This window comes from Oreochromis aureus, linkage group 4, assembly GCF_013358895.1.
Source record: "Oreochromis aureus strain Israel breed Guangdong linkage group 4, ZZ_aureus, whole genome shotgun sequence".
NCBI lineage: Eukaryota > Metazoa > Chordata > Actinopteri > Cichliformes > Cichlidae > Oreochromis > Oreochromis aureus.
In genome coordinates this window covers 16,229,423-16,255,658 of record NC_052945.1, presented here as the reverse complement: position 1 = coordinate 16,255,658, position 26,236 = coordinate 16,229,423, and the positions used below count along the sequence as shown (strand labels likewise).

General features: G+C 37.4%; 2 protein-coding genes across 2 annotated transcripts in view; both read right to left on the bottom strand.

Moving 5' to 3' along the window:
- Window positions 1-26,236, bottom strand: part of LOC116321423 (nuclear GTPase SLIP-GC-like) — a 59,585-nt gene that overhangs the window by 14,369 nt on the left and 18,980 nt on the right. The gene's annotated exons all lie outside the window — the stretch shown is intronic.
- LOC120440072 (nuclear GTPase SLIP-GC-like) lies at window positions 9,856-20,181 on the bottom strand. Its single transcript, XM_039611674.1, has 22 exons — window positions 19,910-20,181; window positions 19,687-19,774; window positions 19,417-19,529; window positions 19,043-19,084; window positions 18,892-18,930; window positions 18,458-18,482; window positions 18,214-18,300; window positions 17,812-17,899; window positions 16,031-16,247; window positions 15,695-15,910; window positions 14,329-14,535; window positions 14,061-14,236; window positions 12,728-12,821; window positions 12,558-12,645; window positions 12,319-12,440; window positions 11,930-12,106; window positions 11,690-11,838; window positions 11,476-11,593; window positions 11,258-11,366; window positions 11,041-11,171; window positions 10,662-10,749; window positions 9,856-10,576 (listed from the first exon to the last, which is right to left on the bottom strand). The coding sequence occupies exons 2-22, from the start codon at window positions 19,751-19,753 to the stop codon at window positions 10,377-10,379; spliced, it is 2,553 nt and encodes an 850-aa protein (XP_039467608.1). The 5' UTR covers window positions 19,754-19,774; window positions 19,910-20,181; the 3' UTR covers window positions 9,856-10,376.

Sequence of the window (26,236 nt, the reverse complement as noted above, 5' to 3'; positions counted from 1 at the left end):
ACATATATTTTCACTCTCACATACATACATTTTCACTCTCACATACATATATTTTCACTCTCACATACATACATTTTCACTCTCACATACATACATTTTCATTTATGCATTCCTACATTTTGCTCTCATTTACATGCATTCAATATGCATTTAATCTCTAAATAATATATGTATGTAAGCAGAGAATGCATACATGTCAGAAGAAAATATATGTATGTGAATGAAAGAGTATAGTGGAAACGGAAGGAGTTTAATGGAAACGGAAGGCTGGGTGTCTGTACCGCTGTGATTGGCTGAGAAGCACGCGGGTCACTTTCAAGTGTCTGACAGTATGGAGGGGAGAAAAACTCGAGTTCTTCAGCAAGCTATCGGGGTTTTAAGAAATATTTTATCATCTCCTGAAACGGTCACATCGTTGTCCTCGTCACTTGATCGAGATGGGACGGGCTCAACTTTTTTTTTTACGTGCGCTCAGAATAGTGGCACAAAAATAACGCCACAGTAACCCAGAAAGAGTAATATTTCAAACTCCGCCACTCTGTGCTTCTCTGCCACTGCCTCGTTTGAGTTTTGGATGAAATGGATTCTGAGATATTGCATTTCGTCATTTCGAGCTGATTGGAGACCAGAACAGCCAATCAGATATTTTTGCATCCAAGTCTGTGATTGGCTGGTTTTGTGGCACAAAAATAACGCCATAGGTCACAAAATAAACTTTTAAGATATTTTCATGCGAGAATGGTGCTGTGTAAACTTCAAATATCTGCTTGATTCATCAAGACATCACATATTTCCATAAGTGCTCTAACATTTTCGGAGATGCCTGTTACCTATGGCCTTATTTTTGTCCCACTATTCTGAGCGCACCTAAAAAAAATTTGAGCGCACGTAAAAAAAAGTTTGCAGGTGCAAGTGTTGCATCTTGAGGAGAAATTTATTTTGAGCGAAGAAAAGCTGAATTTGAGCGAACAAAATTCATTGCCGCGTGCAAAAAATGTATTTCAGTGTTTGCTATTATCCATACACACACACAATAGCAGCCCCTCTTGCTCAGTTTTTGTATTTGCGCTCATGCTCTCAACATTTCTGCCTGTGCGCGCTCAACTCTTTGTGTACGCTGTTATATTGTGCCACAAAACCACAATATAACAGATGGTGATTTTTCATTCTTATGTTTGTTTGTTTTTGTAATGATATAAACAATGAAAGGTGGTGGATTAGCCAATTGGTCATGATCAACTCTGGGCTGGACCAATTACAATACATCTGTATTGAGAGGAAAAACAACGCGATTAGTCCCGTACTTCAGCTAGAATGAAAAAGACAAAGCTGGAGTTATTCTGTCTTTACGTTGCACAGCTGCCTCTTCTCCCCTCATTCTCTCCCCCTCCCTCCCTCTCCTGTTGCTACTTCAATCATGAAACCGATCAATGATCAGCTGATCGTCTTTCTTGTTGCGCCAGAAAGAGGAAACCAGCGGATGTCGCGCTAAACAACAGCAGCACGTTCAAGCTTGATAAGCTGTTAGAATTTATTTAAAATTAATTTCTAGTATCAGCTGATGTTTGCTGGAGCCAGAGCTGTAAAACTGCTGCTCATGGTATCGGTTTGGAAACATGAAGGTGATACAAATCATGCATATATACCAACAAGACAGTGTACATCACTGTCACAACAGCGTTGTTTTAGTTCAAAGGCTTTATGGTTTTCCTATAATACCTGGTGGTGTAGTCGGTGATTTTTGTCAGTTGAGCTTTATATATTATGTTTAACCCGAGTGACCACCGGTCAGCTGGTGGGTAACTATGGCGTTATTTTTGTGCCACTATTCTGAGCGCACGTAAAAAAAAGTGAGCCCGTCCCATCTCGATCAAGTGACGAGGACAACGATGTGACCGTTTCAGGAGATGATAAAATATTTCTTAAAACCCGATAGCTTGCTGAAGAACTCGAGTTTCTTCTCCCCCTCCATACTGTCAGACACTTGAAAGTGACCCGCGCGCTTCTCAGCCAATCACAGCGGTACAGACACCCAGCCTTCCGTTTCCATTGAACTCCTTCCGTTTCCACTATACTCTTTCATTCACATACATTATTCTCTTGCATACATATATTTTCTTCTGACATGTATGCATTCTCTGCTTACATACATATATTATTTGTGAGATTAAATGCATATTGAATGCATGTAAATGAGAGCAAAATGTAGGAATGCATAAATGAAAATGTATGTATGTGAGAGTGAAAATATATGTATGTGAGAGTGAAAATATATGTATGTGAGAGTGAAAATGTATGTATGTGAGAGTGAAAATATATGTATGTGAGAGTGAAAATATATGTATGTGAGAGTGAAAATATATGTGTGTGAGAGTGAAAATATGTGTGTGAAAGAAGAATGTATGCGTGTGAGAGTGAAAATGTATGTGTGTGAGAGTGAAAATATATGTATGTGAGAGTGAAAATATATGTATGTGAGAGTGAAAATATATGTGTGTGAAAGAAGAATGTATGTGTGAAAGAAGAATATATGTGTGTGAGAGTGAAAGAATGAATTTTGGCTTGTACGGCCCCTCATAGTTTACCGTGTATGATTAAGAAAGAAGTTATATTAAGTATGTTGTGATTGGTAAATGCAAAAAATTCATGTGTAATTAATAGAATATATTCACATGTGAGAGAAACAACAGGATGGGATGCCCATCTTCCTCTTACCAAATGTGGTAAGAGGAAGAAGGGCAGAAGTTATGCATATAGCATAGCCAAATGGCCAAGAATGCTCCTAAGAGGTCACTTAGGAGCATTCAGGATTCTTCTAGTTTCCAGCAATGGGTAGAAAACATTATCAGTAAATCCAGACTTGGTAGTTCACAGTTGGAAATGACAGCAAAAAAACTGCCAAAGGATTAGGTGCTGCCGAACACTATGAACTTACAAATTATAATTTTTTGGCTTTTTTCTCTACTCGTACAATGTTGGATCATAATTTCAAAGTAATTGAAGAACACTATAGAGTTACTACCTTCCTATTGGATTATATTGACAGGGAACAGAAATAAATCCATCTTCAGGCCTGGATGAGCCCATCCTCTCTCTCTCATTCCTCCCAAGATCAGTATTAGGAATCTACAGTAGAGCAGATTAATTAGATAAGTACAAAATCAAGTGATTTTATTAAGTGATTATTAATATTACTTGATTGATCTTTTGCTTTCCTCCTGCTAAATTTCTTTAATTTAATATTCGGCATTCAAAAAGTCTAAATTGTGGACATTGGTCTTTTAACCCTTTGTGAAACAGTAAATGTAAAAACCTCTATTATTTTAATATCACACAAAAGGTTATAAAAGGTTACTTTGGCCATAAAAGTTAACAGATCTTTGGGCCCTATTTTGCAGGCCACTAAACTTTAACCCAGTGAGTTACCAGTGTCAGGAATAGAAATATTTTACTGCTATTATTTGCTGCTATTTTTATAATCATCATTACCATTTCATGTTAATAGTGATGTTGCTTTCCTAGATGCATTCAGATGTTCAAATATATTGGTATTATATTAGCCTTTATTACAGGTCCAAAGAAGAACCATTTTAAATGGTTGAGTTGAATCTATAATTTAAATGTTATTAATGCTTTTATGATCTCTGTGTAGAGGGCAGAGACAGGAAAATACACTTTGTGCCAAAATGAGACAGGAAACGCGTCTGCAGAGCATACTTTTGCAGAAGTGAAACCGAAAGCAGAGTGAGTGCAAGTTAAGTGCAAGGGTGTTTATTATGCATTTATTGCGGATTAAGCCTTAAGTAGTTGGGGTAGACTGAAACAGTTGTTTATATATTTCACATATAAGTCAAGATCATTACACACAGGATGGCCTGAGCCTGGTTGGTTGCTTAAGTTGAGGTCAACTAAGGTTCAGAAAGCAGATGCAAACTCTGCACGTACAGACAGACAAATAGTGAGAGGTCATGACATGTACGCAGTACACAGCATGCACGCGCCCCCGCACGTGCACGCACACACAAAGTAGAGAGACTCATTTAGGTAAGAGTTTATAACTGCAAAGTCGAGGCGTACGTGGTAGTCTGTTACAGGAAGTCCACCTGATCGGGGAGATAAGGAGGCGCTCATGGAGCGACAGCGAGGATGGAGACAGGAAGCATCAGCCAGATTAGATTAGATTAGATTAGGGGAGAGCTGCTGATAACAGATGTAACTGGAGGATTGTAGATGACCTGTAAGGCCACTGAGACAAGAACGCCTTCAAAAGAAGCAGGATCACCAATCATTCGACTTCTGACTGATAAATGGTTTGTGGTTCAGTCTTTACAGTTCATAGATAATTTTGTTGTATGTTACAAACTGCTGTGGTGCTGCGAAATGCTTTTTGGCAGGTAGCTTATTTTTAGGGTCAGAAAAACAAGAACAGGGTTTGAAAAACATGTTTCCATCTTACAGCATAGAATCAATACAGAATAGAAACAACTGAAAACAATATGATATAATAGTTAAAGTAGAAGCTGAGACTTATTTTTTTGTTGCTGCTTTATTACTCATATGACAACCAAAAAATCCATTGTAACACAGTAAATAATATGGCCATTTGGTTTAGACCCTCACAATTAAAACCTTAATACCCCTGGGAGGAATTAATACTTAAAAATCTCCATCCATCCATTTTCTTCTGCTTATCCAATTCAGAGTTGCTGGAGTCTTTCCCAGTTGTCAGGCGAGAGGCAGAGTACACCCTGAACAGGTTCCTAAGGTTATTCCACTCAACTAAAACTAAACTAAAAACTAAGACTAGATATGAATATTTTAGTTAAACAAAATAAAAACAACAAACATCAGAAACAACTATATGAACTAATTTGAAATACAAATCAGTTTATAGAGGAAATAGTTTTAGTTTTAGTATTTGTTAGTTTGGTAAAAATGTTATTACAATGTGCCTGACATGGCATTGATGGACGTGTTTGAGACACTGGACAAGTGGGTCAACTGTTTTCAAAAAGTGAAATGTTTCTATGGTAATACCTGCACTGGTTTTCCTCAATTTTGCCTCTGACATTTGCACTAAATACAACAATAATTAAAAAAATTATAAAACTAATAAAACTGAACTAAAACTAAACATTTTCAAACAATAAAAAATAATTGAAACAAGAACAGTCTTGGAACTTACTGAAACTAAACAGAAATAAAAACAAAAAGTCAAAATGAAATAAAATAAAAATGAATTACAAAATACAAAACTATAATAATTTTGTCGTACAGCTAACAGTGAAACACAATCATTCTTACTTACATGCACTTCCGTATTCAAGATCACCAATTAACCTACAGTGAGGCAAAAAAGTATTTAGTCAGCAACCAACTGTGCAAGTTCTCCCACTTAAAAAGATGAGAGAGGCCTGTAATTTTCATCATAGGTATACCTCAACTATGAAAGACAAAATGAGAAAAACAAATCCAGAAAATCACGCTGTCTGATTTTTAAAGAATTTATTTGCAAATTATGGTGGAAAATAAGTATTTGGTCACCTACAAACAAGCAAGATTTCTGGTTCTCACAGACCTGTAACAACTTCTGTAAGAGGGTCCTCTGTCCATTCATTACCTGTATTAATTAATGCACCTGTTTGAAGTCGTTACCTGTATAAAAGACACCTGCCCACAACCTCAAACAGTCACACTCCAAACTCTACTATGGCCAAGACAAAAGAGCTGTCCAAGGACACCAGAAACATAATTGTAGACCTGCACCAGGCTGGGAAGACTTGGTGTGATGAAATCAACTGTGGGAGAAATTACTAGAAAATGGAAGACATACAAGACCACTGATAATCTCCCGTGGGGTCAAAATGATCACAAGAACAGTGAGCAAAAATCCCAAAACCACACGGGGGGGCCCAGTGAATGACATTCTCCCAATCCAGAAGAGGATTGGGAGAATGTCATATGGTCAGATGAAACCAAAATAGAACTTTTTGGTAAAAACTCTACTTGTCATGTTTGGAGAAGATAGAATGCTGAGTTGCATCCAAAGAACACCATACCTACTGTGAAGCAAGGGCGTGAAAACATCATGCTTTGGGGCTGTTTTTCTGCAAAGGGACCAGGACGACTGATCCGTGTAAAGGAAAGAATGAATGGGGCCATGTATTTTTTTTTTTTTTAGTTTTGTATCCTTTCTTGGCAATGACAGAGGTCAAACGTTGTCTCTAAGTATCGTGAGATTTTGAGTGAAAACCTCCTTCCATCAGCAATGGCATTGAAGATGAAACGTGGCTGGGTCTTTCAGCATGACAATGATCCCAAACACACTGCCTGGGTAAAGGAGTGACTTCGTAAGAAGCATTGGAATGGCCTAGCCAGTCTCCAGATCGCAACCCCATAGAAAATCTTTGAATCTTTGTTGCCCAGCGACAGCCCCAAAACATCACTGCTCTAGAGGAGATGTGAATGGAGGAATGGGCCAAAATACCAGCAACAGTGTGTGAAAACCTTGTGAAGACTAAGAGACAACGTTTGACCTCTGTCATTGCCAACAAAGGGTACAAAACGAAGTATTGAGATGAACTTTTGTTATTAACCAAATACTTATTTTCCACCATAATTTGCAAATAAATTCTATAAAAATCAGACAACGTAATTTTCTGGATTCTTTTTCTCATTTTATGTCTCATAGCTGAAACTTACAGGCCTCTCTCATCTCTTTAAGTGGGAGAACTTGGTGGCTGACTAAATACTTTTTTTAACCCACTGTAACCCCCATGCATGTTTTTGGCCTGTGGGAAGAAGTTGGAGTACCAGGAGGGCACCCACGCAGACACAGCAAGAACATGCAAAGTCCACACAGAAAGGCCTCAAACTGGATTCAAACCCAGGACTTTCTTGCAGTGAGGACTAAAAAATCTAATTTCATTAAATTCATTAAAAGTCAAACACAACATTCAAAGACAGCAGGCAACACAACTTGACAAAAATGTCTGTGGTGATATCCAGAGACCTCATGCTTTTGGTCAGTGTTCCCTCAGAGATGTTGAGTGTGTCATCAGGTTTCTGCTGTTACTGTGTGGAGCAAATCTGAAACATCCAGTAATAATAAGCACAGAGATTTTTAACACTCAGCTGCTCAGGCAAACAGTACAAGTCTCAGTACTTAAAATTTGCTTAAAAAAGTCTTGAAAGCTCCTCACCCTAGAATAGAAAATCTTAATATCTGTTGTTTCTGTTACTGTTTGTGTAGAAAATCATTTTTGGAAACACTTTATTTTAACATGTTTGAGGTGATTCGGATGTAAAAAGGGTAAAATAGCGCAAATTATAAGTGGTGATATTATTCAAATACTTCATCTGTGCTCAGCAATAACAAATTCAGCATGTTTACCTAAGCTGTCAGTCCGATTATGAGTCGATAAATCACTTCTGTCCAAAGACTGTGGACAATATTCAGGGAGGTTTTTGAGCATGTCCTGAACGTTTATGTTGGAAGTGCTGCTGTTTTCACCACCGTTAGCAGTTGTTTAGCAGCTGCAAGTAAACTTCTTTTAAAGTAGATAAAGTATGTGGTGTCATACTTTAACACTTTAAAACTTTCATCCAATGTAAGAATCAAACGTTTTATCAGAGAGAAGTCTGGATTTTTAGGGCACTGGTGCATAAAATTACCTGGCACAATGTGAGATAAGAACCAGCTGTTTTTTTTTTGTTTTTTGTTTCTTTTTTAGCTGAGATGATGAAAATAGAAAAGGACGGCTCTTAAATGGCCATATGTAGTTTAGCATGGCGATTTCTGATCTTAAATTATGACAAACTTGTAATTGTCATGGTCTCTGTGTCTCCTGGGGTGACCTAGGCTACGTCCACACTAGCCCGGATAGATTTGAAAACGGCGTTTTTGTCTGAAAACGCACCGCGTCCACACAAGCGTTTTCAGTCGTTTTCACGGAGTTGTGCATCCACATTGAAATGGCCGAGAACACTTACGTTCCAGTACTGCTCATGCGTGAAACGCAAGACGATTCAACCTGCCTCATTTCTGTCTGCCGTTTATTTACTTTCCGTCTCGTTGAAACGTCGCGGCAAAATGTTGAGGAAAAGCACCAAGTTTTTTAAATGGACTAACAATGAGGTGGAGTTGTTGCTGCGAGTAACACAAAAGTACAAAATTACAAAAGCGAGTGAGAATTAAAGAATTTGAAGAAAAGCTATCTGAAGCATGTACAAACTGATATTAATCTTTAATAGGGCTGTCAAAATTGACAGCAAACAAGACAACTGCTGTATAATGCCCTCCGCTATCTTAGTTTAATTGGTGACATGACTGCATCATATGACCAATCATCATTTTCAAAAAGTCTCCGTTTTCGCTGTCCACACTGTAACGCAAAAGCACCGTTTTCAAATGTATGCGTTTTCGAGATCGTTTTCCTTCAGCGAAAACGCCATCTCAGTGTGGACAGGAGGCCAAAACGGAGAGAAATCTATGCGTTTTCAAACAAAAACACATTAGTGTGGACGTAGCCCTAGTTTGCAGGCTACATGTTGGTTTTTGTTTGTCTCTCTCTTTCTCCCCTGTTCCTCCTCTGTCTGCCTGGGCGGAGCTCAGCTGGGCTCCTGCCCTTGGCCCATGCACCTGGTGTAATCACCCACCTGCCACAAATCTCTCTGATCTGCCTGATTGCCTAAGCCACTATTTAAGATGGTGGTTCAGTGGAATTCTTCGCTTGAGTCTAAGGAGCTTGGAAAGAAAAGCGTCTAGACTTCTTTAAGTTGCTTGAAGACGTTTCACCTCTGTGAGTGTGCGTTAAGGCATCTGGGACACCAACTGTCTGCCCTCTATAATCCAGTTTTGAGATCCCTTCCCAGACGCCTTAACGCTGTTGGGATTCAGAGATTCTTTTATTGTTACCATATAACCTGCCTTATGATACATGCTTTAATAACATGTTTTACAGTATTATTTTATCAGTAATATTTCTTACAGGGTTCATATTGCATTGAATATGTTTGTCATCACATTGACCTTTCTATTCACAGGTTGAGTTCATTCTATACACAATGCATAACTGTGCTTGTTTAGAGTTGATGTTCCATCCAAGAGGGTTTTAAGCTTCACTGGTGAGAGTGTCCAGGTGATACATGTTGAGGGAAGATGAGAACATAGCAGGTTAATTGCATGCATGCTTACAATACACATTAAATCTAGTAGCAGGCCTGAGCGAAGGCCCAAGTGTCTTCTGCTTCTTTTTGAGACTTGCTGCAATTCAGTCTACTTAGTGATTGGTGACGAGGGTCAATTATTAGCTCTTAACGATCCCGAAGCTTGAAGTTTATTACCTTAAAAGGCAGGTGTTATAGAAAAGAGAAGTTATATGACTGTTTATAGTTATTAAGATGTACGAGATGTGCTCATGTCTGTAAACAATGTATTTTTGACCTGTGTTGACGTGTATGTGTGGGCGTTAATTTTCTATGCTATAAAACCAGCATTCAATGTATTTTTGTCAGAGGAAGACATATGCTGATGTTTCTTCTCCTGTGTTAATAAACTCATCGTTTGATTGCATTTGTCTGGTGCCTCCGTCGTTTGTTGTCTGGTCTGCAGTTGATCGATCTCGCTTCAACGCCCACTCACATCCTGGGCCTTGTAACCTCAGGAAATCACATGATAGGGTGGGGCTAGGTTTCACAATGAGCTCACCCGAAACCTTGGCTGATTGTGACTTACACCCGTCTTCACACCTTGGCTCGTGTGATTAGGTAGAGGATCCATAGGGGGTCCATTGTCCCTCTTGGGGGGACACTCCCACAGGGCTTAAATCTGGGACTCTCCACCATTTGACCTTAGAACTGAAGAAGCTTCTCAGATGAGAGGTGAAACGTCTTCAAGCAACTTAAAGAAATCCAGTAGCTTTTCTTTCCAAGCTCCTTAGACTATGATGACCTGGATGACTGAGAACCTACACAGACATACTCTTCGCTGGATTGTTGAGTAACCTCAGTTAGCAAAGCCCTGGCTGTGTGATTCTGTAGCCTGTTCTGATTGTGATTTCTTGGAAATCGATTCCCTGGAATTCCCTGACCTATTTCCCAGAAGTCTGGCAAAGTACAGTGAAGTGGAGCAGAGTGTGAGTGTCTGAAGAGGACGAAGGAGTGGAGTGTGTGTTTTGGACCTGCTTCCCTTCCTTCCCTGGACCTCTGAAAATCCCTACCCCCACATGTATAAAGTTTCACCAGGTGTTATTGTAAATAACACCTGTGACTTTCATTCTGAATTCAGCTGGTCTGTTCCGCCCTTGTGACAATAATTGACATTAAACACTAAAAAAATTAAAAGTTACTGTATATTTAGGTGCTTAGGATTGTCGTCAGATTGTACCCCATTTCTTTGACAATTCATAGAAACTGTTAAAGTAATTTAGTAGAAAACGGTTAATAATAATAATAATCCTGTGACATGAAATAACATTTAAATATTTACCTGGGTACTGTGATGTCACTTCTCCCTCTTGACTACACTTACCTTCATTGTAATGTTGCTGCACAGTTTCAAGATGCTTTGAAACATCTGAAAAACAAACAAATAAATAAAAACATGTGTTTGGCATTGTTCAACATACATGATTTACTTTCATAGCCTATATTTTCTTTACCTGGGAGACTCTCACTCAAAGCTGATGCCTTGAGTGAGAGTTTAATGGAGTGGTCCATGGTTTCCTTCAGTTCCTTGCAGATGATCGTCTAATTAAACATCAGAGCTTTTATTACTTTTCACAGAGTCAAATATTGAGGTTCAAAACAACTGAAACATCTGAATTAATGAGAAGATGTTTGTTTAGAGTTCTTGTGGCCAGTTTATACTTTAAGCTCTTCAGTTCAGCTCATCATTGCAGACTAAATCTTTGTAATGCTGAAAAATACAAATGTTAACAGCAGCCTCACTAATGTTTAGAGAAAGTTCAGACTGAGCAAAAGCACTCAAATATAGAAAAAACACAACTTGGTCTCAGTATATGTTATAATTTGACAAACCATCAATATATTCATCTTCTTCATCATGATCTTTTTTGCATCCTCATAAATGTTCCTATTTAAGGATACATGTGTCTCAATAGTCTTCCTCATTTTTTTCAGTGCATCTTTTCCTGAAATTTTTCGTGCATCTACAAGAAGAAAATGAACGTTGTCAAAACATTTTTTTAATGTACAATTGTGATTTATTATAGTGGCAAGTTGACCATCTTCTTACCTTCATAGCACTTTTTCATGTTTTTCTCAATTGCCTCTGTTAGACTGTTGTAGATGATTTTCTTCTCTTTTAGGATTATTTTGTTGAGTTTTGCCTTAATTTTATCCTCCTTAAAAGCATCAAACATGGATCAGTTAATAAACAAACTTACTATTTGAAGAGTGAATAGGTCAGTTCTGCTATAATGGACTGATAAACTGGATTGTTTCATCTTGTACCTCTGTCTGGAGAAATATCAGCTGCAGTTTGACATCTTGGTATTTTTGAATCAGTGAATTGGGGTCAAGTGAAAATCTACTGATGACTCCATTGAAAGATCCGCCTTTAACATCATTTCTGAAAAATGTTTCATGATGGCAGTATTGACAAGTTTGTTTTAATCATTTTAAGTATAGTCTAATATGATACAGTTTAATATTTGTTTATTCTTACGGGAAGGTCTTTCTGAATTTTTCATCAATGCTGTCAGTCAAGCATGAAGCTAATACTGTGTTGAGATTTATGTGTTCCCCTTTTTTTGTTTTGTGCATGCCGTCTTTTCTAACCACAGCCTCTAGTGTCTTGAAAAAACTAGGCTGTTTCTGAAACAAATCAGGAAAACATTTCTAAACACATGCTCGTATAAAGTGCAAAATCTGTTGCTTTGGTGTTAATTATAATTCAGATACATACATCACGGTCCAAAAACGATTTCAGTTTTTCTTCAGAGGTTTTGGAATTTTTAACCCCTTCTGTAAGACACTGTTCAAAATCCTTGATCGCTTTTTCAACTGCTTTTTTCACTTGATCAAGTTGTTCTGTCATGTTTTTCTCAAGGACTTTACATACATCATCTGCTTTTCCAGCACCCTGAAATTAAAACAGTATATTTATTTTCTATTAAATCAGTAATAACATAAATACAACTTTTTATTTTTATTCATCATTTTGAAATGTTGTCACTCAGTGCCTGTCAAGAAATCTTGATAACTAAAATTTTGTTAGGTGTCAGAGTTATGGAAACATTTGAAGTTTTAAATTTGTCATTAAAATATTGTTCCACATAGATAACTTGACCTCACCTCTTTTCTGCGCCTGGCACCTTCAATCAAAGACAGAATCCCATAAGCTCCACTCACATAGTTTACCGTCTCTGAGTGACAGTCATTGAGCTCTTGCAAAAATCCCTGAAGTTTGGTTATTTCTGTTAAGAAGAAATTTCAGTGCCACAGTTTGACATTACATACTTAAATTCAAATTACATAATTCCTCTTTCAGTCAGAGCAAACTAAAACAACATGTCCATCAAGACTTCACCTACCAGTTTCTTCTGGACTTAGATGGTTCCCTTTTAGGAACTCTTTGGAGCTCACTGTGAACACTTTGAAACTGTCATCAGTGAAGTGTTTCTGCGGAAAAATGATTTTATTTTAAAGCATCCTTGCAACTGTGGAGAGTCTGTATTATTTTCTGTCAGCCTATAAAACTCACATTAATCTTGCTTCTCTTGTTGAATTCTTTCCTTACTCCATCATTGGCTTGAATGTTTCTTTTAATTATCTGATCATGGATATCAGCTGATGAACTACAAGAAATGTGCATATGTACTGTTACCATCATCACTATTATCATCACCATCAATAATCTGGGGCAGGCTGGGTGATTTTGATTTATTCTTGGCCTTTAGGTGAAAATGTGGGAATCTCCCTTCTGACCAAGCAGAGCTTTGCCTGACTGTTGCACACCTGCAACTCATTGTTTATTTTTATTTTGATGCACATGCTGTTTTTTTGCAAATTTGGATTACAATATTTATTTTCGTTTTTCCTGCTGTATATAAAAATTGGTGCGTCTCAAAAATAAAACTATGAAGACACTCAAAATAAATTTTCCTGTTGTTGAAAACTATTTTGTGCAACTTCTTGTATTTACAGTTTTGAGGGATAAACCCCTTAAATTTCCCTAACAAGAAATATATGGAAAAAAAAACAAAAGCGATTTTCAATTTTTTTGTACTTTATTGTACTTTCTTGCAATTTATGTAGTTAGTATGGACTTAATGCATACATATTATTAAAATTTGGGCTATAACGGTTGTATTGATGTATAGCAACTTGAAAAGCTCCTAAAAATGGCACTACAGCATGTAAAAATATAAAGATAAGCTCTGGCGGACTTGGTTCTACGGTAGGTCTTAAAGGGTTAATGACTTTATTTGTTTATTTTGACTGTTTAAAAAACAAATGAACTCGCAAATATGGGAGATTGGTACCATTTATACTTGAAGCACTCGGAGAAAGGCCAGCATGTTTTATTTGGATCGTGACGTCACCACACGCTGACATGCTTACATACAAATGTTTTTTTGTCACAGCAACTACTTTAACTTTGTTGCTGTAATTGCACCTTTGCTTTACAGTGTAAAATAGTTGAATTACTCGACTGTAAGGACCAGGATATACATGATTTCCTATAATCTCATAGATTATGTGCAACATACATTAAAGCTGCCATGATGTCATTTGCATCTCTTTCTCCTCCTGCTCTCCTGTTATTGCTCACCCTCTTCTCTCTTGCTGTCCCTCCAGAACAAAATAATTCCACTGCCTTTCCCACTCTCCGCTGTTCCCCTCCCTCTCTCTTTATTACTCAGTCCACCTCACAAAACTTTATAAAATTGTATCTGCATCTGAGACTCCTTTTGACCCAAATGTTCTGTATTAATTACAACAAAGGCTCAACTCTGTGCTTCATTCTTTGTCTAGCCTGGATTGATCTTACATGAAAACACCCTGTAGTTGATCAGCATTTAAAATGTACTTACAGATCATCTGAATCATCAACAAGATCAGACTTGGTGCAGATAAAGTGAATTTGCTGACATTCGCCACCATTTCCAATCAGACTACTGACACTTTCCAGGATCCCCCAGGCTGCTTTCTCTGATGCTGCTCGGTTAATTTCAGTCACAATCCACACAGTAGAACAATCTCCAACTATCTGAAAGGAGAATAACATGTCTCAGTGCTTAATAGAAAGATGACTGTTTACAGACAACACAGTATAAGCAAAGAACAGTAAATGTGAATTACCCCTTTCCACATCTGATCTCTGCTCTTGTTACAGTCACCATTTCCAGGAAGGTCCACAAGTGTGACATGCTGGAGAAAAGGATTGTTTGGCACCCTGACAGTCACACACTTCACTAGTGGCCAAAACCATGTTTTTCCTTCATTACCTTCTCCTTGTTTTGACTCACTTCTTGTGTACTTGACACATTTTGCAGAGAGTTCATTAGCCTGCAATAAATATTAAAAGTAAAACAGTGGAGTCTAATTTCAGTCCTTGCAGATAGTGCTTTACAAAAACCATTAAAAAGTCAGTGACATAAAAAAATCAGGTCATGTGAAATCCTTTTTAGAACAATCAACCATTTGATTTTTTTCAAGAACGTGCCTAATTATTATTCAAAACGAAAATGAAAATAGATTTTTATTTTTTTATTCTCTATTTAAATCACACTAAGTACACTCTTGTTCTCAACAGCCAGTATTACTATTAGCAGAAACTACTTGCAAGAGGTCACTACAGTGGATAACTTGGCATGTTTTGACTGTCAGGGTTTTACACCACTTTATGCCATTCCTGATGCAACCGACTGTCAGACACTGATTTACTAAAGTTTGTGGCCACTTTCATTTAATCTTTGTTGACTTTGCTCAGCAGTGAATTTCTACAGAGGGATTTAAAAAGGGTAAGTAGGTTAAAACAAGGAACTGATCACTGTTGTGTGAAGACGTACTGCGATGTAAAAAATGAATAAATCATGCTCTGCATCAGTGTTTCACAACCTTTTGGAGCCACGGCACATTTTTCACATTAGAAAAATCACACGGCACACCACCAAACAAAAATGTCCAAAAACCATATTGATAATTTTTCTGCGCACCGGGTATAGCGGAATTGGCTCGGTTTGTCTCCAATATACCTTTTTAGCTTTCTTTCTACCACTCCTCATGCTAGGGCTTTCATCTGGGTCGGAATTTTCTCCAGGACCCAGGTCAGATTGACTACTTTTTCTTTTCAAATATTTATCTGTTGTTATTACGTGCTGCATCGTCTCACTCACAGCATGACTATTGTGTAATTTCTTCTTCTTCTTCTTCTGTATTACTAGCAGTTGGTAACCCATTTAATTAGAGTGGTTGGAAAACACTGCTCTACATAATGGACCAGTCTTGGGATCTGTTAACCACAGTTATTACAAGAGATTTTTTTTTTCTGGATATGTGATCATCTAAATGGCATTATGAGATCTCAGCATAATCTGATTATTTGGTCAGTTCCCTTTTGTGTCCAGGTTGTCCTAGTTTCACCTGTGTGTCCTTCCCAGCATCCCTAGGGTGTAGTCTATCATGGCTGTCTGTTATAGTAGTAATATCAGAGTTTTTGTCTTACTGATTCACATGTCAAAATCTTCCGCTTGGATTGGAGAAATTCTGGAATTTCTTTGAAATATTTGCGATCCATGAGGTTTTCAAAGGACTTTTTCCAGTCTTCTCCATACAGTGCTGACAGCTTTTCAACAGCATCGTGATAATCATCGTCTTCCTTGTCCTGATTTTTATTATTGTCAAGAAACTGACGAAATGACCACAACTCTTCGTTCCACTCCTACAAAAATAGATGACATGCCATTTATTGAGGTATGTACCCAATCTTAAGCTCCAAGAACTGCAGTGTAACACGTGTTATAGGTTTAAGTAAAAATCAAACTTTCAGAACTCATTTTACCTCCTTTGTGATGAACTCAATTTCTGCCTCATACTTTAAGCTACCTCTGTTAGCCTCCACTTTGATCATGACTGAGGTGCAGGCATTGACACTTCCTGAGGGTAAAAGATTCTTCTCTTTGATGATGGCATTTATCAAAGAGCTCTTTCCAGCCCCAGTTTTACCAAAGACACCAACCAGCTCCCTCTTGTCTGTCTCCAAATCACTGATCTTTTTCCTGTTGAACAATATTTTAAACATGGGTTAATTGATTCAGTCATGAAAACATTTTTAAGCATGCTTTAAAAGTGAGAGTTTAAAAGAGCGTTATAATCATGGTAGTGATTATTCAATGAATTATTACTACATATTTACCATATTTCAGTTTTATACACTTGTTCCACTAATTGTTTATTGTATGTAGTTTTATTTTACTACTAAATTATTTCATCATCTATATTTGTACTGCTGTATGTCGGCAGTATAACTTAATAATAACTGGACAAAGAACCAACACATTATACAATCTGACACAAGAAACAAATTGATGAATACTGAACCAAAAGGGTTCATGTACAGGCAGCACGGTGGCATGATGTTTGGCATAGTTCTCTCACACCACCATCTGGCTGGGGGACTTTTTGTTTTGAGTTTACGTGTTATCTCCAATGCGGCTACCCCTTCGGCGCCAGTTGTGGGCTCAAGGCTGGAGCTGAACAAAAACTCCCTGATAACGACTGTGTTGAGTCTGTTCCTTCCCATTCCATACAAGGCCACCTGGGTTGGCTGGAAGACTGTTTACTTAGCCTGGCAGGGCGAAGGACACTGTCTCAGCTGAACTATGGACACGCAGACACATACATATACTGATACTGATAAGCACTCACTAACGCATCACCCTCCCTACCAAACGCCACCTCCAACGCTTACCTTCCCTCTGATGTGGACATCGGGTCAGTTGGAGGCGCAGTCGAAGATTGCAGCGGTCCCAGATCAGATGTACACACTGGAACACTTTCGCATGTTGCTTGTCTGTGTTTATTGTGTTATGGTGTGTTGATATCTGTGCATTCCTGTATTATCCTTTTGTGTTACATATTTTGATGTTTTTTTCCTCGCTACCTGGCCTGACCTGTCTCCCCAATGTGATGTTTGTATTGTATGTACGGTCGGCAAGGTCTGTCATCTCGGTTGTGGGCAAAAGACTTGCAACTGACAAATAAAGTCTATTTCATCTCTCATCTCTCTCTCATCCATGTTTGCCTCGGTTCTCTCCAGGTATTCCGGCTTTCTCCAACAGTCCAAAGACGTGCAATTAGCGCGTTTAGGTTAATTGGTGATTCTAAATCCTCATCGATGTAGTTACTCATTCCTGTGACTGTATCTTGGTGGAAATAGTGTGACATCCATAAAGTGTGTATGGACTGAATCATTTTAATTGTCGTGATTTAAATATACTGCTTATTTTTGTGTGAGTCAAGACTCTTGAAAAGGGACCATCTATGGGCTCAAATTGTGGTCATAAATATTTTGTATGTGTAAATCAGTTTTGTACTTGTAAATCAGGATTTGTATGTGTCAAGTACAAAATATTTATGACCACAATTTGAGCCCATAACCATCTTCTGTGTGTGTTTAAATTACACATAACTAGCAGCTTCTGAGGATGTTTTACAGCCATTTTCTGCATTTTTGCTTTCTTTAAAAACAATCTCTCTTTGATCAGTTTGTGAAACTGTCACACGATCAGGAGTGGAACCAGGCCCATACATCAGAGAATATGAAAAAAACTTAATACTCACTTCAAGAAAGCACTGAGTTTGTCTTGGTCATTTAGTCTTTCATGTACAAATGTCATGATGCTTTTCACATCAGACAGTATGATTGATTCTGTGGACAAAGAAAGGAAAGAACTATTTATGATTTATAGACAAGAATAACCAGAAAATGTAAAATCTCATGTTTAAAAAAAAAAAAAGCAAACCTGTGTGAATTAGAGTATATGAGGAGCATAATGTGACCACTTACCAATCAAACTTACTATATCATGCATCATGTGACTGTTAAATTTTGACAACAGGCCAAAGAAAAAGTAATTTCTAGCATCAAAGATGAAACTGACATGTTGGTCAAATTGTGCTTCGAAGAAATTTAACCCTATAGTGGCTTAAACTGTGACACTGTTTAGAAAGAAACATAAATACCTTCAAATCCTGGCATTGACAGACGCTGTCGCTTAGCTGGTGACTGCAACCTGCTGGGGTTACTTTGAAGGTCTGATTTTCTCTTTCCTGATTGGATAAAAACAACAAAAAACAAGAACTAAAAATGTGTTTCTCTCAGCATTGTAATTTATTCTTAGTAAAGTTATGTATATTGCAAAAACTATTGGTGTCTTTAAAACACAGACTAATATGAGATGCAATAAATACGATGCATGTGTCTCACCTGTATCACTTGTGGATGGCAAGACCTGAGGATGAATATGAGTTATACAGGAAATTATCACTATTTGCATTGGCATTGCTCTTTAACAACATTTAAAGGACACTAACATACAAGTTTTACAATCAACAAACTTATATGCAGTTATGTTTTCAACCAGCAGACTGATGAAAAATATATTATAAATTACCTTCTTCTTAGTAAACATCTATGAGACAATTCTATTAAGTCCCAGTCACGAAGACCTACAGAGACGGTTGGCAAACCCCCTAGCTGGGGCAAAATGTATATTCTCCAACCCCCTATGAATTAAGTTTTTAGATTCAGTCATTTACTGGTTTCTGTAGAGAGTGGTCAGTCTCTGTAGACCAGAGAATGGAGCTTTACTTTGTCTCAGGTAGTTGGCCTAAATGTCTGAAATTCAGTATAACCCTTACCTGAACCACATCAGCTGCTTCTTCATGCTCCTGTTCACACTGTTGATAAAAAGTACAAAGCCGTGTAGAATATTGAGCTCTTAAAAATGTATTAAAATTGTATTTGTCATATGGACATTAAATCTGAAGGAAAAAACAGTTTTAAACTTACTTGAAAAGAAATGACTGTTTCCTGATTTGAGTTTCGTTTTTCCTGCCACAATCAAAACAATTCAAATCTATGTTAGTTAAAAATTAATAAAACTACTCCACAAATAATTACTGCCAGTGAGACATTGTCAAACACCAGTGGGTCACTTGGTGTTCACTCTCTGAGGTTCCAACACACAGTGGTATTTTTGTGTAGCTTATTTTGTTCTTCCTACAACAGTAAAAACATTGTAAATCCATCTTAGTAAAGAGTTAACAAAAATTACATTATATAATATTACTGCAAGTAACTTTTTTTAATATCCAGATAGTTCTAACAAAAATTCACCGCTGTACACTGAAATAGCAATAATTGTTTAAAAAAAACTTAATTACCTTCAACAGCTTGAGGTTCTTCTTGAATTTCACTCTTGGTCCAGCTTTTGTGATCAAATTATCAATTTCTCGATCATCAAGATCACACAGACTTTCAGCATCGATTTGTTCATCTGTAATTAAAAATAAAGTTGCAGAGATAAAGTTTATTTTCAACTTGCTTCAGAAATTCTTGTTAGATGAGTGAAAAATCTATGAGCTGTTTTACAGTTAACAGATCACATCAGGATCAATATCTGTACCCATCAGGGATTCACGTTAATACTTTACCTTTAAATTTCTCCACCCACTCACTTAGCCCCCATTCAAGCAGTTTGGTTCTTACGAAATCATCCATGACCAAGAAATGAAACTGAAACTGAAATATAAAATGTAATATTTAACCAGACAGTACTGCTTTACAGATTAGACATTTGTGACCAGCTTCTTCTTTAATGCATATATAATCAGAGACACTGATATTAAATTCAGATTAAAAGTTCAAACTGCTCACCTTTTGTTAGAAGTAATGCAGGAAAAGGCTGCTGAGGGAGATGCGAAGTAAGCAGCGAGACACAAACAGGAAACAGGCGGGAAAAATAAAAATCGAGCAAAAAGCAAAGTCCACAAACAGATTCGGTTAAAAACAAACTGGAACTGTGTGGCTCAGACTGCACAGGTGCAACTGCATCTATACATATAATAGAAAGGTAAATCCAACATGAGTAAAGCGGGTGCAGGGGAAAGCAGAACGGTGAACTGAGAAAACCAGGAAGAGGAGGTGTTTGTGCAGCGCAGATGGGAGTGGCTGGCAGGCAGGTAACACCCTGCCTCAGAGGAAGTGGAGTTTTTTGTTTGTTTGTTTTTAAATAAATCAAAGGGATTAAAGTTTACAAATACTATAGGTTAAAAACACAGTTTCATCTATACTTAAAGTACACTGGGAAAAAAAACATTAAAAAAAGAAGAAAAATATACTTTCAGCTGTTCCCCTTTTTCACAAGAGCTCATCACAACAGACACCTTCATATATTAGTAATTTGTACTGCTAATCAGGATCAAACCAGGGTTATTTCACTTCTTAGGCAAACAGAAAAATAACTATATTATGGAGCCACTAACATTAGGAAAAGTTGCCAAACTACATTAAGGTTCTTAGATTGAAATTAGATGCTGCAACATGCTGGCCGTGTACGAATAATAAAGGCGTGAAACAATGTTGGATGATGAACACTTTTTTAAAAATTCTTAATTATTACTATTCCATTTTCAATTTTATTTATATAGCACCAAATCACAACAACAGTGGCCTCAAGGCTCGTTATACAGGGAGTGCAGAATTATTAGGCAAATGAGTATTTTGTCCACATCATCCTCTTCATGCATGTTGTCTTACTCCAAGCTGTATAGGCTCGAAAGCCTACTACCAATTAAGCATATTAGGTGATGTGCATCTCTGTAATGAGAAGGGGTGTGGTCTAATGACATCAACACCCTATATCAGGTGTGCATAATTATTAGGCAACTTCCTTTCCTTTGGCAAAATGGGTCAAAAGAAGGACTTGACAGGCTCAGAAAAGTCAAAAATAGTGAGATATCTTGCAGAAGGATGCAGCAGTCTTAAAATTGCAAAGCTTCTGAAGCGTGATCATCGAACAATCAAGCGTTTCATTCAAAATAGTCAACAGGGTCGCAAGAAGTGTGTGGAAAAACCAAGGCACAAAATAACTGCCCATGAACTGAGAAAAGTCAAGCGTGCAGCTGCCAAGATGCCACTTGCCACCAGTTTGGCCATATTTCAGAGCTGCAACATCACTGGAGTGCCCAAAAGCACAAGGTGTGCAATACTCAGAGACACGGCCAAGGTAAGAAAGGCTGAAAGACGACCACCACTGAACAAGACACACAAGCTGAAACGTCAAGACTGGGCCAAGAAATATCTCAAGACTGATTTTTCTAAGGTTTTATGGACTGATGAAATGAGAGTGAGTCTTGATGGGCCAGATGGATGGGCCCGTGGCTGGATTGGTAAAGGGCAGAGAGCTCCAGTCTGACTCAGACGCCAGCAAGGTGGAGGTGGAGTACTGGTTTGGGCTGGTATCATCAAAGATGAGCTTGTGGGGCCTTTTCGGGTTGAGGATGGAGTCAAGCTCAACTCCCAGTCCTACTGCCAGTTTCTGGAAGACACCTTCTTCAAGCAGTGGTACAGGAAGAAGTCTGCATCCTTCAAGAAAAACATGATTTTCATGCAGGACAATGCTCCATCACACGCGTCCAAGTACTCCACAGCGTGGCTGGCAAGAAAGGGTATAAAAGAAGAAAAACTAATGACATGGCCTCCTTGTTCACCTGATCTGAACCCCATTGAGAACCTGTGGTCCATCATCAAATGTGAGATTTACAAGGAGGAAAACAGTACACCTCTCTGAACAGTGTCTGGGAGGCTGTGGTTGCTGCTGCACGCAATGTTGATGGTGAACAGATCAAAACACTGACAGAATCCATGGATGGCAGGCTTTTGAGTGTCCTTGCAAAGAAAGGTGGCTATATTGGTCGCTGATTTGTTTTTTGTTTTGTTTTTGAATGTCAGAAATGTATATTTGTGAATGTGGAGATGTTACATTGGTTTCACTGGTAAAATAAATAATTGAAATGGGTATATATTTGTTTTTTTTTGTTATGTTGCCTAATAATTATGCACAGTAATGGTCACCTGCACACAGATATCCCCTAAAATAGCTAAAACTAAAAACAAACTAAAAATTACTTCCAAAAACATTCAGCTTTGATATTAATGAGTTTTTTGGGTTCATCGAGAACATGGTTGTTGTTCAATAATAAAATTATTCCTCAAAAATACAACTTGCCTAATAATTCTGCACTCCCTGTATTGTAAAACCCTACAATAATACATACAGAGAAAAACCCAACAATCATATGACCCCCTGTGAGCAAGCACCTTGGCAACAGTGGGAAGGAATCCCCCAGCAGCATAACTAAGGGAGGATTGGGTGGGGGGGGGGATAAATTCATTATAGCCCATTTGCATATGTGCAAATGGGCTATAAAAGAGATCACGTAGGAGCATTTAGGATTCTTTTTCTAGTTTCCAGCATGATCAGTAAATCCTGACTTGGGAGTTCACAGTTGGAAATTAAAGGGATTAGGTGCTACCAAACACAATGAATTTACAAATTATAATTTCGGACGTTTTTTCTCTTCTCGTGCAATGTTGGATTACGATTTCAAAGTATTTGGAGAACACTATAGAGTTACAACCTTCCTATTGGATTATATTGACAGGGAACAGAGATAAATGTATCTTCAGGTCTGGATGAGCCCATCTTCATTTCTCTCATTCCTCCCACTAGCACTAAAATTAAAATCTGTAATATTGTAGTTCTACCGCTGTATCTAATTTTCTGTATAACTAGGGTCTACAAATAATGTTTAAATATGACAAAAGGGGGGGGGGACAGCAAAACATTTTTGGACAAAGTGCTGGCCATTTGGTTTAGACCCTCACAATTAAAACCTTAATACCCCTGGGAGGAATTAATACTTAAAAATTTCCATCCATCCATTTTCTTCTGCTTATCCAATCCAGGGTTGCTGGAGTCTTTCCCTGTTGTCAGGCGAGAGGCAGAGTACACCCTGAACAGGTTCCTAAGGTTATTCCACTCAACTAAAACTAAACTAAAAACTAAAACTAGATATGAATATTTTAGTTAAATAAATAAAAACAACAAACAACAGATATGAATTAATGAACTAATTTGAAATACAGATCAGTTTATGGAGGAAATAGTTTTAGTTTTAGTATTTGTTGGTTTGGTAAAAATGTTATTACAATGTGCCTGACATGGTATTGATGGATGTGTTTGAGACACTGGACATGTACAAGACAAGTGGGTCAACTGTTTTAAAAAAGTGAAACGTTTCTATTGTAATACCTGTACTGGCTTTCTGTTTGGTTGACATTGACATTTGGTTGACACTAAATACAACAAAAATTAAAGAAATATATATAAAAGTAATAAAACTGAACTAAAACTAAACATTTTTAAACAATAAAAAATCAATTAAAACAAGAACAGTCTTGGAACTTACTGAAACTAAACTGAAATAAAATATATACTATAATAACTAGAATAGCTGTGTCGCATGGCTTCAAGATCACCCATTAACCTAACCCCCATGCATGTTTTGGCCTGTGGGAAGAAGTTGGAGTACACAGAGAGCACCCACACAGACACAGGAAGAACATGCAAAGTCCACACAGAAAGGCCTCAAACTGGATTCAAACCCAGGACTTTCTTGCAGTGAGGACTAAAAAATCTAATTTCATTAAATTCATTAAAAGTGAAACGCAATATTCAAAGACAGCAGTAAACACAACTTGACAAAAATGTCTGTGGTGATATCCAGAGACCTCATGCTTTTGGTCAGTGTTCCCTCAGAGATGTTGAGTGGGTCATCAGGTTTCTGCTGTTACTGTGTGGAGCAAATCTGAAACATCCAGTAATAATAAGCACAGAGATTTTTAACACTCAGCTGCTCAGGCAAACAGTACAAGTCTCAGTACTTAAAATTTGCTTTAAAAAGTCTTGAAAGCTTCTCACCCTAGAATAGAAAATCTTAATATCTGTTGTTTCTGTTACTGTTTGTGTAGAAAATCATTTTTGGAAACACTTTATTTTAACATGTTTGAGGTCACTCGGACGTAAAAAGGGTAAAATAACACAAATTATAAGTGGTGATATTATTCAAATACTTTGTCTGTGCTCGGCAATAACAAATTCAGCCTGTTTACTTCAGCTGTCAGTCTGATATGAGTCAATAAGTTACTTCTGTCCAAAGACTGTGGACAATATTCAGGCAAGTTTTTGAGCATGTCCTGAACGTTTATGTTGGTAGTGCTGCTGTTTTCACCACTGTTAGCAGTTGTTTAGCAGCTGCTAGTAAACATATACATATCTTGCACATATCTTTCTTGTGTAAATGTAAATGCCTGTGTTATTGTTCAGATTTACGGAGAAATTAAGTTCAAATGCAAATTAATTAACAGTGTTTTATTCTGACTGGGTTTAATTGATTTTGCCCTGTAGTCACTGAAAAAGTAACCCCATGTATTTCACTTGTAAGTATTTACTTGCTCCCTGTTCCTACTGTATATAAACATTTGTGAATAAATTCATACATTCCCTAAGAAGTTCTGGGTCTTGTGTGTTTTCCTTTATGCATGATCGGATATCAGTAAATTGACCAAAGACCAGTACAGTATTTGGAGTACTCAAAATGTTTTTTAACACATTCCACCTCTGTGACATAATAAAAGACTTGATGATAATCTGATAAATTTGCTCCTTTCTCTAAAGTATAAAAGGACAACGCTTTGTGATTTTCTAGGAAGTGCAGGGATACTGAAAGTGGCACTTTGTGCACTGCTTTTGTCAAACATGCTGAAAGTGGAAAATGAGAAACATGTCCCATATTGTACTTGAACCCATAACCTTAGATAAACGGATCTAAACAGTTTCCCATTCATTCTTTATGGTAGTGCTAAATCGCTACAGATGTAATATATTTTTGTCCACTATGGTTTTCCGGCGCTGTTTTGAGTCACTTTTAAAACTTTCCACTTCCAGAGATGAAATCAGATCTCAGAGCTCTGTGTTCATTAATCACAGGTAAGAAAAAGGTTATTTGAAATAAGAGTAAACCTACAGAATGAATATGCAGCTGTGTTTGAAAGGTTTATCGGATTCATGACAGTTAACGTCCATCGTTTGGTTAAACAGTTGTGTCAGCTGTGCTGAAGTGATGAGCTAAATAATGAATGAACAGGTTTCATTTATTCGTGTGTGCCGCTGTCATGTTGTAATGGTAAATAAGCTGGGTGGGTTTCTGACAGTGTTGTGTTCATGTCTTACGAACATTAGAAACGCTCACTGACAGAAATAGAGCACAGACCTGCTGTTTTTATTTCTTTTTTAAAATTTATGTGTGTTTTCATGTTGTAAGTAATCTTGTCAATGAGCTTCTGATAGTCTGTCCTGGTATGGCTTATAGATGATGATGATGTGCTGTGATAATACAGCTGCTGGCTTTATGCTGAGCTTGGACACTAGGCTGTTGTTACAAATACAGAATCAGTCATGAATGACTTTTATTCACAGACAGAAAAAATACATCTTCATCACAGCTAGAGTTAGCTTTCACTGAGTCAGCTGAACACAGTCGTAAGACAAATTAATTTTTTCCTGTCATTAATCTTTAAATCACTTCAGCTAATCCTTGTCCTGCTTCTTTTTCTGTAAACCAAACTACACTGTGCAACAGTATTTTCACAGATTTCTTTCAATAGCTTAGTTCTTTTTAAGTCAAGCTATCAGAGGTGATGTGACCGTTTCCTTAATTTTTCTGTATTTGTGTCGAAACAATTTTTTCTTTTTCATTGTATGTCATACCCAGAGACCACTCTGATCCATATATATGTTATTATCTTATGTGTATGATTTCCTTTGACCAGAATGGTCTTACAAAAAGAGATTTGGTCCTCTGTATAAATAACGCTTAATTATCCCTAAAGTAAAAGGTCTTACTTAAATGTTTATATACTCACTTTATAAAAGCACCAAGCTGTTCTTTGTCGTTTATATGGTGCTTGACTTTGTTCCTTATGCCTTTCACGTCAGAGAGTATTCTAGCTTCTGTCAGAGTGAAAGTAAAGAAGTGTTTAGCAGGAATTAGGAACCATTATAACAAAATGAGCAAATGAGCAAAATGAACAAACTGATATACAAAATGAGCAATGTATTGCGTTCTTACTGACCACTTA

Bases quoted from the DNA above. Each gene is read 5' to 3' on its own strand.
- LOC120440072 (XM_039611674.1), bottom strand. From the start codon at position 19,753: ATGGATGATTTCGTAAGAACCAAACTGCTTGAATGGGGGCTAAGTGAG. The intron at 14,237-14,328 runs GTAATTCACATT...TTCTCCTTTCAG, and splicing joins GAGATCAGATGTGGAAAGGG to ATAGTTGGAGATTGTTCTAC. The intron at 11,367-11,475 runs GTACAAGATGAA...GATGCTTTTAAG, and splicing joins TGATATTTCTCCAGACAGAG to GAGGATAAAATTAAGGCAAA.